This window comes from Accipiter gentilis, chromosome 31 (genome assembly GCF_929443795.1).
Source record: "Accipiter gentilis chromosome 31, bAccGen1.1, whole genome shotgun sequence".
Lineage (NCBI taxonomy): Eukaryota > Metazoa > Chordata > Aves > Accipitriformes > Accipitridae > Astur > Astur gentilis.
Window position 1 is genome coordinate 537,430 of NC_064910.1, and position 14,145 is coordinate 551,574.

The 14,145-nt window shown below is 37.7% G+C and overlaps 1 protein-coding gene across 5 annotated transcripts in view; it reads left to right on the plus strand.

Annotated features, from left to right (window-relative positions):
• MYO16 (myosin XVI) overlaps positions 1–14,145 on the plus strand; it is a 385,302-nt gene that overhangs the window by 285,188 nt on the left and 85,969 nt on the right. For all 5 annotated transcript variants that reach the window (XM_049834474.1, XM_049834472.1, XM_049834470.1 and 2 more), the window contains exons 24-27: positions 5,609–5,684; positions 8,398–8,573; positions 13,022–13,102; positions 13,341–13,546. In XM_049834474.1, coding sequence (XP_049690431.1) covers positions 5,609–5,684; positions 8,398–8,573; positions 13,022–13,102; positions 13,341–13,546 — 539 coding nt within the window. The remainder of the gene's footprint in view (positions 1–5,608; positions 5,685–8,397; positions 8,574–13,021; positions 13,103–13,340; positions 13,547–14,145) is intronic.

Genomic DNA, 14,145 nt, shown 5'->3' on the forward strand with positions numbered 1-14,145 from the left:
TGTAATACTGAATTTCTAGGTGCTTTTTTTGGTAACGTTAATATTTACATTGTGGACTCTAATGTAATGAAGGACTTCACATGAATTATATCTCTGAACTGTCAGCTGTACTGCTAGTCATGATTTTTGGTGAGTAACATTCCATCACCAAACTTTCTCAAAGACTGAAAGTTCTTTTTTTAATTTAGTGGAAGAATTAACATATCAATAAGTAAATCAGATATATGTTGTCTTAGCAAAATGCCAGAAGTCACAACTTTACCTAGTAGTGGTATTTAACATACCAGTGTGAGGTAATGAGCTATTTGCCCCATTGTTAATGTAATCTGAATAATAGGTCATCATAATTTAAGCTTTCTGCAGTTTAAATTTATACTGGAATTTACAAATCAGATAAGCCCCTTGTTGCTCTTTGCCTTGCCACTGTTTTGATTTATGGTACTGTAATAAACGAGTTGGACCTAAAGACTAACTTTGCTGTATAAACCAGTGCACATTATGTCCTTTAAGTGCAGATCAGTGTTGGTTCCATTTCTCAGCTATGTGCATTTCAAAAATACCTCTCAGCTGTCAGCTCACCTTCACCAAGGCAGTCTTCCTGAAATGCCTTATATCCCAGGCAGACTCTGAAACTGAACCACTAAATCAAAAGACAAAAGGAGATGGAGTAATCAATAAGGATGCTTTCATTTTCTCTATTTTTTCCCCAGGCTGAATCCCCAGACATAACAATCAAATCAGTCTAGTCTAAGCTGTACCAAGGCCTATAAAGGTTACTTGACAAAGATTCTCTTTTTCACACAGACAAGATAGTCATGCTTTTTCTCCCTTTCACTCTCTCTCTTTCTTTCTTTAAGTATACTTGATTTTGGACTTTCACTTGCAGGAGAAAATAATAGAACACTTCCCCCCACCCTCCTATGTTGTTGCTAAATATCTCCTGGTTTCAATATGCTAGTGTTTCTATCTGTTAGAATAAGACTTTACAGACTGTATGAAATTATTTACTTCACCCATTGCTTAGCAAGCATTGTTTTTGGAGGGTGAGAAGCCCAGTGATTCCCCCCAAAAATGGCACATTCAAGCACTTAAATGCTGTCACTCACATTTAAGTACTGGCAGAAAGTTAACAACTGTAAGTGACCATCTGTGCACTGAAATTCTCCTTGGACATGTTCTCAAAAATTTCTCTTTTAACTATATGAGCTGATACAATTCCCAAACTTAGCTCTGTGCACATTTCGTGTGTGAACCTCCTGTTTTCTGGGTGTTGGTTTTTTACCTCTTTGTATCTGCTACTTCTCATGATGGTAAAACCAGCTATGCCAACTTAAATGACCAGAAAACAGGTTCAAAACAAATAAAATTAAGTATCTTTTTACATAGCTAGCAACTAGTGAAACTCCTTGCCACAGAGTTTGAGATGCTGAAAATATTAATGAGTTCTGGAATGTTATGGTTTAACCCCAGCCAGCTAAGCACCATGCAGCCACTCGCTCACTTCCCCCCCACCCAGTGGGATAGGGAAGAGAATCTGAAAAAAAAAAAAAAGAGCAAAACTCGCGGGTTGAGATGAGAATAGTTTAGTAGAACAGAAAGGAAGAAACTAATAATTATAATAATAATAAAATGACAATAATAATAATAATAATAAAAGGATTGGATTATACAAGTGATGCACAATACAACTGCTCACCACTCGCCAACCGATGCCCAGTTAGTTCCGGAGCGGCAATCCCCCCCAAGGCCAACTCCCCCCAGTTTATATACTAGACATGATGTCACACGGTATGGAATACCCCGTTGGCCAGTTTGAGCAGGTGTCCCACCTGTGTCCCCTCCCAACTTCTTGTACCCCTCCAGCCTTCTTGCTGGCTGGGCATGAGAAGCTGAAAAATCCTTAACTTGGTCTAAACACTAGTGAGCAACAACTGAAAATATCAGTGTGTTACTGTCGCGTCCCAAAGTTGGAGCGACTCAGGTTCGTGGATTTCCTTTGTCAGAATTAAGGTGAAACGACAGCAGGGGAGTTCAAACAACAACCAACATTTATTCAACCTAGCTAACTTTGTCCAAGTACACGTGAATTTGTTAGTATGAACCTTGCTACATGTCACTAAGCTGCTATTTGAGAAGAGGAGGGAAGTACAGGAAAATGAAATGGAAAAAGGAACATGAAATGTACCAGAAGGAGAGCCCTCCCGTTGAGTCACGAGGTTCAGAGCAGACCCCCCTTGCTTTCTGGACTCCTTCTCAAAGAGGAGCTCAGGGGCGGCTAGGTCCACTCTTAGTCTCAGACTTGGTCAATGGTTTATGTTTCAAAGGATGAGGGACTGTGGAAAAGAGAGAAGGAAAAGAGGGAAAGAGAGTGAGAGAAAGAAAGAAAGAGAGAAGAGAGGGGTTTCACCAGTCCTGGGTCCAGCGTTGGTCCAGCCAGCGTAGAGATCCAGTTCCGGAGGGCGCGCACTGAGGATTCGTTCTCTCCTCTTTTATAGTGGGTTAGTTGATGATCTCAACATGCGCAGTTCCCACACCCGGGGTTCACTGGAATCGGTTAGTGAGCTTTGGGGAGGGGTGTTCATTGTGGAGTTGCCTCTCTTTTCCTGCTGGCATGACCACTTAAGATAGAAGCACAGTCCCAACTTCCATGGGGCCTTCTTCCTCCAGGAAGGCATAAATTGTGTTCCTTCTCCTGGCCACTGAAGATAAGGAATTGGGGCTTTGGAGAAGTGCGTTCCCACCCTCCGTGGGGCCCTCTCCTCTGTCCACATTGTCCTGTTCACAAAACTCCAGCATTTTTACAGAGGTTGTTTTGTCCACCAAAGCTCTTTTAGCGGATGTTTGAGACATTGAATTTGTCAGACCGTCACAGTTACCAACATTCTTCTCATACTGAACCCAAAACATAACACTATACCAGCTACTAGAAAGAAAATTAACTCTTATCCCAGCTGAAACCAGGACATGGTAACAGAGACTTGAGGAGGAAACATCAGTCAAGAGGTCTTAAACTCAGAGATGAGACACAGACTGCAGGTCAAGAGCTTCCCCATGGGCAGAGCCCTGGAAGCTGAGAGGGGAATTGGTAGGAGGTAGAGTGGAAGTATTCCTCAATATTTTTCCCTAAATATCCAGGACTACATGAACATTTGTCCTGCTCCACTGCCACTGTGCTTAGGTTAAGCTCTCTTCCTTTCTGAACTTAAATCAAGAAGGAAAGCAAATCCAATCCCTTTCATGTTTTAATCTGTTTTAATGAAATAAAATGCAGTGTGGAACTGCACACTATTTTCCTTTTTAATAAAAATAGTTGTAGTTGAGATAGTATCTAAAGATCTTATTTCCTTTGGTTAACACAGACGCATAGGTTTACATATTGTCTACCCCAAAGATTTCATCATGTAAATCAAGATAGAGCAAACAGCTGCAATAAATAGAAGTGAGAAAAAGGAGTATGTTTCGTAATACTGGAACCATGACCTAAGCAAGTGCACATTTTCTGTCTGAATTATACAATGTTTGTTTGGTTTTTGTCTCCTCGGAAGAACTATCCACTGTTTTTGAGCGCCAATCGGTGCAGAGTTTTGGCCAGGTTTACTTTAGAAACCCAGTGGAAGAAAACTGAGGGAAATATATGTGCTTTAGGCAAAGTGCTATGCTCGTTGGCATCTCTGATGAGGGCAGGATTAAATTAACAAAATTGGCAGCTAGAAGAGAACTTCTTTCTTTCTGTCTTTTGTGGGACTGGCAACGAATATGGAACCCTCATTGAGTCAGTTTTCATGACTTCAGGCAGTGAATTAATTTACCAAGTCTATGGGAAAACTGTTAGAGAGTTAGCAGTTTCTTCATAAAAGGGAATCCTGCTAATTTTCATGTATTTTATGTGATACGAGAGATGTCTTATGAATATAGTTCTAGAAGTTGGTGATGTATTATACCAGCACCAGTACTGAAACTTCCTTGTTTCAGTCTAGGCACTTAATCATAATACAGTATCTCCCACTGCTATACTTATCTACTCTTCCCACCAATACTAACTCTCTTCTTCCAATTTAGTCAAAGCCTAAGACACTCAATTAGGAACTGGCATTATGGATTTGTCGAATAAGTTCTGTTAATAATCTTTTATGGACCAGTATGGTAGAACATTTACTTCAAGTATACTAAAAGCATTTAGTAGTACACTTAAATTATTCTAATAGTTTGCTAACTATGTTGTATGTTCTTAGGAGGTGCAATTAGAAAATCACAAAACATTGCATCTGTCATGGAAAAGAACGTAATTCTATTGTTACACCTTTTCTGTGTCAGATGCCATACTAATTACTTCATTTGACAATTACTAACTATAACGGACTATACACACCCAAGTCATATAATCTCCTTTGTGAGGAAGATAGCATTACTTAATTGTCAAATGACACAATGGAAAACAAAATTAATGCACTGGTTAGTATTACTAATCTTAATTATATATTTACAGCTTTGCTAAATATGCAAGGATAAAATTTCCCCAAATATCTAAGGCATTTAGGATGTAGATCCAACAAAGAACTTAAAAAAAGCTTTAGATAGAAACATGGTCCCAAGGTAAATAAACCCAAACTCTATTCTAAGAAGTTCCCGTTAAGTGCTTGCCTAATGTTGGAGGTACTACAATCTATAATTTTCATCCTCTTTAACTTAAAAATTCCCTTCTGGTTCTACTACCATGCAAGCCAGAGCTGTTTATATCTAAAGCCTGTAAATGAACTAGTTGTTTGTCTTCCATCCCCATAAAAAGTAAAAAGAAAAACCAAAAAAACCCAAAAACCTGGGCTCAGTGACTGCTTTTTTGTCTTAGTGCTGCTTTTCTATACAGTGTCTCCTGGGACAGGCTCAGTGTTAAAACAGCCACTTGGTCATATTTCTTCAGTTTGGATGTACCCTCAGGAACTCTGGCTAGAGCCTTGTGTTTTGCTCACTTCTCTGAGTGCCCAGCACATGTAGAATTTACCTGCAGTCTGATGACAGATGGAGTGACAATCCAACTGTCTGCTCTTGAAATTACGACATCAGGCAACTAACGTGATCCAAAATCCTTATGTGCGTAGTTGTTAGAAAGGTCAATGGGATTTGTACATAACCTATAGACTGAACTTGCCTCCAAAGGACATATAAATGTCTGGAACTTGTCTTGTAAATGTCTGGAACTTGTCTTGGGTGTAGCTGAGGCTCAGATTGCTCCATGAGTGTTTTGTCCTGGTCAGTGTGGACAGTTTCCCCTTGACAAGGAGCTGTGTGATCTGGGAGTGACTTGCTCATCCTACAGGGAAGGTGATGTTTAGGTCACTTACTTCTGCTCTACACTACACTTTTGAGTCAAAGTCTTGCATTGTGGAAATGTTTTAGAATCGGCCTGATGAAATTTCTGTATGCTTGCAGAGACACACGGTGTTCAACAACCAATGCTTCTGGTTAGTATTGTTGCCACCAAGAAAGGAACAAAAGACACTACCTGGTGCCAGCCTTTAACTTGAATGGAAAAAAACATAGCTTCATTTCTACTGCTGTAAGATTTTTAAAAGATGCATTGGTCATTACTAATGATGTCATTTTATTATAGGTTACTTATGAAATTGCTGGTGCGATAGAAAAAAATAAAGATTCCCTTTCACAAAATCTCGTATTTGTAATGAAAAGTAAGTAAATGGTTTTGTGGTTACTGTTGTTGCAAATCAAGATATTATGACTTGACTTTAATTTTCATTTTAGTTTTTAAGAGAAATTGGTATATATTTTATTTCCACATAAAAAAGTTACCCTCATCTTTTTGAAGTATGTATGCGTTGTTTGAAATTTGATCTAATTTAGAAAGCTTTTGGAATTCATGAACATAAAGCATCTTCATCATGTGGTGTGATGGAAAGAACTAGAAGGTATAGGGTGATAGATGAGTATGACTTAAAGAAGTTGTTGAGTATGAATTAAATAGAAATAAACCCCAGAAAACAGGGAAAAGAAATAAGGCTCCCAAAATCATAGAGACTGCAGTGGGATGCACTTCACTGTTTGACTACCTTTCTGAAAGCAGGAACTTGTGGGTATTCTTATGTTTTTCAGTGAATAGAAACAAATGTCCATTGAAATACAAAATTAAATACCTTTCCATGTGCATATTGTGTAATTACAACTAATAATAATGTATCCCAGTTTATTAATTAATGATTCATAATTAGATTAACTAAAAACCTCTATCATTTACCCTTTCTGTGAAGAAAAAACATTTTCCTTGGGGAAATGTCAGTGTATCCTGAGATGTTTGTCTTTTCTCCAACCACTGCAAAGTCTTTCATTTAATATATTATATACTTATATTTCCATCCATAGAAATAGAGGTCTTTTGGAGCTCATTTGTATTCCAAATCAGCCCTGCTGTTACAATGTATTGGGTTTTAGCAATTTTACTGTGAAATTAGCTAAACTCCCTAGTAAAATAATTGATGCATTTTAAGGGCAGACAGTGTACATTAAGGTTGAAGAAAGAAATGGAAGAATTGATTTTGTATATAATCCTATTGATCATAGTTCTAGAGACATTTCAGTTCTCACTGCTTGGAATTTACATGATAATCTGCCAAAGAGTATAAGAAGGTATGGCAACTTCCAGTATGTTCTACAAGAGAGAGCATTATTCCATTTTGTCACATAGTCTCCTTTTTGCACTTTCGTTGTGCAAAAATTTTGTGTAATCACCTGTGCAACTGTTAAAAGGGAAGAATGGAGGATTGGATTGGATATAAAATGTTTGATATGCTGAAAGTGAGTGTATATATAATTAAGAAGTCATAATAATAACAATTATAATTAATGGAAAAATTCTGAAGGCAGAATATTTGCAAACATATCAGTCATTTAAGGGCTATGTTCCTCCTTTTTCAAGTGACTTAGGCTTAAAACGTATTGATTATCACTGACATAGTTCCTTTAAGGTCAGTTTCATAAGTTCTGTAATATACCTTAAGTACATGCTTCCTTTGATTTCATTGAATTTAGTTTCCTTAATCAAAACTTTTAATTATGCTAAGAACATTAAAGTAATTTGCATATATGTGTAAGAATGTGGAACATACCTGTCCAACAAATAAATCAGGAGAGACTGTTGACATAGGTTTTATCTGTTTTAATTTGAAGGATGTAATTTTAATGCCTTTCCTAATGCTACTTACTACATTTATCCATACTTTAAAAATACGGAGGTTTACTATGTCCGCTGATTGTGCTGAAATTGTTTCAAGTATCTGCTTTACTATTTTCCTCATAATTTTATTGCTCCTGTTAAGGAATAGTAATCTCCACAGAAAAAGGGAGACAAATCTGTTGCATTTAAGCATCTAGTAGTATACCTTTAGACAGCTAATAAAGAGCAAACTGAAGATTTCTACCTGCTGTGCTAAACTTAGTGACATTATTCATGATGCTTATCCCATTCATCTTTATTGTTTTTTGTTTGTTTTATTCACATGATGGGTGTGATCATAATGCCAGTTTGTTAGTTCCTAAAAATAAAAAGTAATAAAAATTAAGGATGGTTAAGGATCTATCACACAACAGGTTTTTAATGCTTATAGGTGCTGTGGCAGTACAAGCAACATGTAATTACCATGTTCATCTTAAAAAGCCCACGACCATAATCTCATAAAGGATAATTTGACTTATCCTTTTTGTCTTAAAACTCAGATTTTTATTTTTAAAAAAACCTCTTGTAAGTGTATCTGTTTTGTACTAATTATCTCCAGTGCATCAAACATATGTATGGTGTTGTCTTTTTCCTGTAAATGTTTGTGAGTGTGGTCTTGATGTAGAGCAATGTGAACCCAGCTTGCCACAGTTCTGCCCTTCACCTTGCCTTTTTTTATTAATCCCTTCCCATATTGTGTTTTATGTAATTCTTTTTCTTTGGTGCAGTGAGTGTCTATAGTTTCTTTCTGTCAAGTGCCTTGATCATTTCTAAATACTACGTGTTAGGTAAATGTCGTGCAGAATGCATCTTTTTTATAGCTTTAATGGATGGATAAATTGGGAGTCTGTAATGGAACAAAATTCAGGGGTGATTATCACATAAGTAGTTAAGTTTAGACAGATCACAGTCTGAAAGGTTTTGTTTTCTGCCCTGTTTGTTCAGCACAGGACCTGAAGATGTTTAAAAATAGTGTTACTGATGGCTGACATCCTTAGATATTGAATGTTCTTTGATAACTAACATAATATAATAGTTCATTGGTTTGTCTACTTGTTTTAAGTTTACTTACTTAATTCTATCTCCTACTGTATGTCTTTTACTCTCAAATACAATATATATAATTTTCTAACTTGTGTTTTATCTTCATACATTGATTTCTTCTTTTTTCCCAGCCAGTGAAAATGTAGTCATCAATCAATTGTTTCAATCCAAGCTGACACAAACTGGATCACTTGTTCCTCCATATCATTTCCTTAAAATCAAAGGGTGTAAAGCAGCTTTGCTGAGTAAAAAACCATCGGTAGCCTGTGCAAGTGGAGAAGCAAAGAAATACCTTGAGCTCAGCAAGGTAAGAATTTAGGACTCTTTCTGTTCTTTGCTTCTTGAAGATTTTTCTGTTACTTTGTCATTTCTGAAAGCTCCTTGTTCTCTGCTTCATTGTCTGTAGTCATTAAACTATTAAAATTATTTAGTACTTAATATCAACACTAAAGCGGTAGTGAGAATCAACAGGTTATATTTTACTAACACCAATAATGCTGGTTCAAGAGCCTCTTTCTTGGACTCTCTGAGCAGAAGGTTAGGCCAGATGATGAGGTCCCTTCAAGCCTGAATCATTCCATGATTTTGTGGTTCCAGGGCTTAGCAGTTGATGCAATATTACTGGCTTTTGGCTGTATAGGAACACTTCTTTGTTTTGTCTCCTTGACTGACTTTATGATGAATAGGAAGAGCAAAAATAAAACCTCAGTGTCTTTATTGTGTTAATCTGAGAAGATTTCTGGTTTGCAAAAGATAGTTTGTATAGTTTTGTATGAAGATCAACTCTGTACATTTCGGCAAACGTTATGTTAAATGGTCACTTGCACGTAAATTTTCCCAGTTGATTTGAAATCAAATCAAACTCTCCCCATTTCTGAACTTGTGTCTTCTGCTAGCTATGTCAGTGAAAAAAGCTTTAAAAAAAAAAAGGAAGGGGGAACTTTGGAGTCTATCAGAAAATTCATTGTTCATGTCACATGGAACATATCTCTTTTGAGGAGGAGTAACATGATTTGCTAAGTCCATTCTTGACAGAGCTTTGGAATTCCTCCTTCTAGAAAAGAAACGAGCAGTTCTCACAATACATCAGCTGCCTCACCAGGCTTCTTGAATCTTACGGCTATTTTTGGCTTACAGCTGCATAAAATTGATTCTGTCATGGGATTAAAGAGCCTGCTCTCATGTGTCATTGTGGAAGGCGTTATGCAAGTACATCCATAGAATAGCAATGGGACTTTCCTCATGGCACCCCTGCTGATAGTAGCATAATTCCTGTCTACTGTTCTTGTCAGTAATCTCAGTGGAAAAACTAAAGGTGAAGTGAATGGTGTTGGTTTAAGGCTATATTTAGCACACAGCTGAGGTCTCACAAGGTGCCTTTAGGTGCCTTTCCACTATAACAACAGCTTCCTAGAGAGAGGAAGCTTCCTAAGGCTGTGAAAAAGATCCTAGTCCCTTACATGGAAGGAAGTATGAAAAGCACGTCTAAGTTAGAAGCCTTATCAAGCCGGGGGAAACACCACACAGCTGGGATCTCTGAAATTATGAGGCTTTTGACCAGTCCAGAATAGCTATTAAACTGGAGTTACTGTCTTGAGAGAGAGGAGACATATTCAGATTCCTTTGGGAATCATGATAAATAAAGTCAGAAATTCCAGATGCAGTGAAAATGCTCTAAACTTTTAGGTATTAGGTGGAAGGTGGGAAGAACTTCATCCTTCATCTGCCCACAGAGGCAAGGATGGCTTGGCTTCTCAAAGGTGGGCTTTGAGAAGAGCTGTGCAGGTGAGATAGAACACCACTTAAGTTTGTAGATACTAAGCTGGCCTAATTTGAGCAAGGTACTGTGCTGCCCTGCACGACGGAAGCAGAACTTCAGGTATCTAAGCTGTTCCAGTGGCAAAAAGCGACACTTGTTATTTTGGAATAGACACCTGATACAGGAGCTGGGAGTAGGTAAGTGCTTAAATTTTTCTGTGGATCAAGCCCACATCTATAACTGCGCTGTCCCAAATAATTTCTTCACTTCTCCAGCATAGCCTTGAAAATCCACTGTGATGGGCTGGAATAATGCTGTTTTTGTTGTTTTGTTACTGTAATTGGAAATGCAATGTAAGTGGCGTTTTCTTCTTACAATTAAAATGACTACAGGTTGGAAAATCTTAACCACTGCATTTTTATTGGAGTTTAAGCTGAGGGTAAAGGGGATAAAGGGGGGGGGGGGGGAAGAAAGGGGGAGGTGGAGGAAGAGGGACATTAAGGCAAGACTTATCAACAAGAGACTGGCATTACTTTTATATCTGAAATCTGAGTTGTAACATGCATCATTCTGTAGGCAGAGAGAAACACAAAATGGAAGGTATTCATGTTGCTGCGTATGCGTGGTCATCTAGACTCCACCATAGCCAGTGAAGAGAACTAGACACTTTCAGAGGTCAGATAGGAGTTTGTTGTGATTTCTCTCCCCTTTCAGCTTGTCATTTGCAGTCCTAGCTACCTGCTAGGTTATATAATTATAGATTTTTCTGCGTATGGCCATGTATCTACATGTTTCCATAAGTGACTCTTTCCTTGATTTTGAGCATGTTGTTAAAGGTAAGGATGGTCTACGTATTTGAACTCCCCACTCTACTTGTAGTAGGGTCCAAGAAAACAGTGCATCCATCTTAAGACAAACATGAATAAATCTAATAGCTGGCCAGAATTTTGGAGCACATAAGGAGTTGTAGGAATTTGGCAATGTCAGCTCAAGTCTCTGTGACTTACGAAGACTGTGTCCCCTTTTCAAATAAAATAGAATATATCTTCACTGATACTCTCACAACTCTCTTTTCCTCACATCAGCTCTTGCTCCCTTATTTTTCTGAAATCTTTTCCTAATGAATACTTTGGCCCTGTTGTCTTCCCCTCGCTTCCTTTGGAAGAATCAGTGGGTTTCCGAGTTCATACAGCAGACGTCTAGTCACATGAATGCACAATCACTAACAGGAAGCTTTCCTTTCCATTGACTTCACGTTGTTTCTCTTTATGAATGCTTTGCTTCATTGTCTGTTAGTTGAAGAACTCATCTATTGCAAAGCTTTTGGTATGTCTTCTGGTTAAAGCTTTAAAATACTCTGCTGGTAAAGAGAGATTTTTTATGAGAAGGTTCTAGCTTCTTAACAGAGAGAACAAATTTACATATATGGTTGGGTTTTTTTCTGTAGATCAGAGGTACAGGATTTTCCAAAGTAAAGCTGTATATTAGAGGGTAACAGAGATATACAGGTTCAGTGATGTAGTCTTGTTCCTTAGCCCATAGCTAAAGATGTCCAAGTTTGGAGAGTTTTAATTCAATTAATTTTTTGTCTTTGCCTTTTTTCGTTTCTTTTCTCTCCCTCATTCTGAACCAAACACTTCTTTCCCATGGGAAGAAGTGTGCAACACAGGACAGCAGGCAGGAGCTTTAGCACCCAAAGCATTGTTCCTGGCTCTTCCATTAACTCAGGAAATGGTCTTGAACTAGTGGCTTAATCTTTTGGGAGTGAGGGGTGTGAGTGCATTATCTGTCAAGTGGAGAAAACTATTTTGGTTATATTCCTCAATCATTTTGTAAACTTTAACTGAGAAGTGTCATTGGCATGCTAGTGGTTCTTTTTATGAGAAGTCCTGGAGCAAGCAGATCTTCTACTTTCCTGTTTTGAAGTTGGGGATGAATTTGCCTTTAAAATCTTACTGCATCCTAGTAAGTGAGATTTGAAATAAAAAAGAGCTCCAAAGTTTAGCATAGGGAGTACAGAATTGCTTACATTGCAATATTTTAAATGGAATTTGGCTTGAGTGGGCCCAGCTGAGGAAACATACACTTTTTTTGATGCAACTGGAAGAAGACAGGAGTAGGCCAGAACGTGCTGACTTGATAGAAGGGGAGTTTTAGGGGATAAGTGGACTGGAGAAGGGCAATGGAAAAGTCAGAGGTGAAAAGGCTGTCAATGATACAGAGGTTTGAATCTAGAGCTTGGCCAAATCCTGGAATGCAATGATTTTGCCAGCCTTCCTGTAGAAAGTTTAATAAACCCCCTAATTTCTGGGGCCACTTTTAGGATGATTATTGCCATTTTCATCTCTAAGATAGGAAGTAGAATAGTAAAAAATAAATTTTTTCCCCAACCCTGATGTATAGGATAACATTGGTTCTAATGAACCATGAAGTTACTGATAATTTATGTCTAGAATGGGTGAAAATGGGTTAAAAAAGAAAGAAAACCAGGTTAACTGCATTCACATGTGTAGGAAGAAGAAAGAAGGGTTTTTTTTAATACTAATACTATTGTTTTGCCTTCAAGGTTTTTTTAATGATCTGTGCTTACATTTACTCACTTAAGCATCTGCCAAAGACATAAGGAACCTTTTCAGAGAGTTACAGAATTATGCTACTTATAGGCAGACTGTACGGGATACTAACTGCACAAGTCCTGCTTCTGCAATAGAGTTCCAGGTCAAATTGCTTTACCCAGTTATTTGGAAAAGGTATTTTATCTTTCCAACAGTATACAGCTGCTTTTGAAATCTAAACTTGCTTGCCAGTCATGGCTCTGCAGATACTTGAGGATATTTATCCACTTTCCCAATACTTTCTGAAACTCAAATCATTGTCTGTCACATACTATTTGTATAAATGTTTGCCTTTGTTAGTCAATTGTGTGACAATGAAAATGAAGGTTTACTGCCCATCTTGAGTTAAAGTTCTTGTGTGTGTGCTTTTCTCCCTAACAGCTACTGAAAAAGAAAGGAACATCCTCATTTCTTCAGAGGCTGGAACGAGGTGGCCCAACCACCGTGGCAATACAGCTCAGGGTTAGTGAACATCTCCTGGGCAGAAATTTACCAAAGAAAACCCCCAAAATTTTAAAGGCAGGATTAGTCTCTACAGATTGTAATGGAAGAAAGAAAAATCATATGCTTGAGAAAGCCACTTGCATGGTCAGGTCAAGCTGTTTGAGAAAATGATGTTAAAAAGTTAGGAAAAGCGTATGTGCTGAGGAGTTTCTTTTGCTGCACAATAATAATTGATAACTGATTTTTTTCCCCACAGAAATCACTATCAGATATTATTGGGAAGCTGCAGAACTGCACTCCACATTCTGTTCATTGTATAAAGCCTAATAACTCCAAGTTGCCAGATACTTTTGACAATTTTTATGTGTCTGCTCAACTGCAGTATATTGGTGTGTTAGACATGGTCAAAATCATACGACATGGATATCCAATACGTCTCTCTTTCACAGACTTCTTGTCAAGGTAAATTCTTTCAAGTTTCATAAAAACCTTTTCTTAGCTATGGTACAAAGATTTCTGTCATGTTCTGATAGTGCTTGCAGTGTTGTTTTGCTGATGAGTCTTTCAGACTTTCTTCAGAGAAAAATTATGTCTTCAGCAAGGGATGTAGGCTTGTTATTTTTTAATTGAAGGAGTCATGAATTTTGTGGAAATATATTTGTAAAGATCATCAGCAAAATGTATTCAATTTAAAAAATGCAACTTCATAAAATAGTTATATTCTTATAATTCATGGTTTTATACAATTTATAAAATACAAATATTGCATGTTGTCTCCGGGTAATTAAAAAGCAGAAGGAGAAATAGTCTAATTTTTCAAGTTTATCGGTGTAGGTGTCATGGTTCAGTATTTGTATTTCATATGCTAGAATTTGTTTCTGTATGGTGATGAGTTGACCCTGGCTGGACACTAGGTGCCCACCAAAGCCATTCTATCACTCCCCCATCCTCAGCTGGACAGGGGAGAGAAAAATATAGCAAAAAACTTATGGGTTGAGATAAGGACAGGAGAGACCATTCATTAATTACCGTCACGGGCAAAACAGACTCAATTTGGGAAA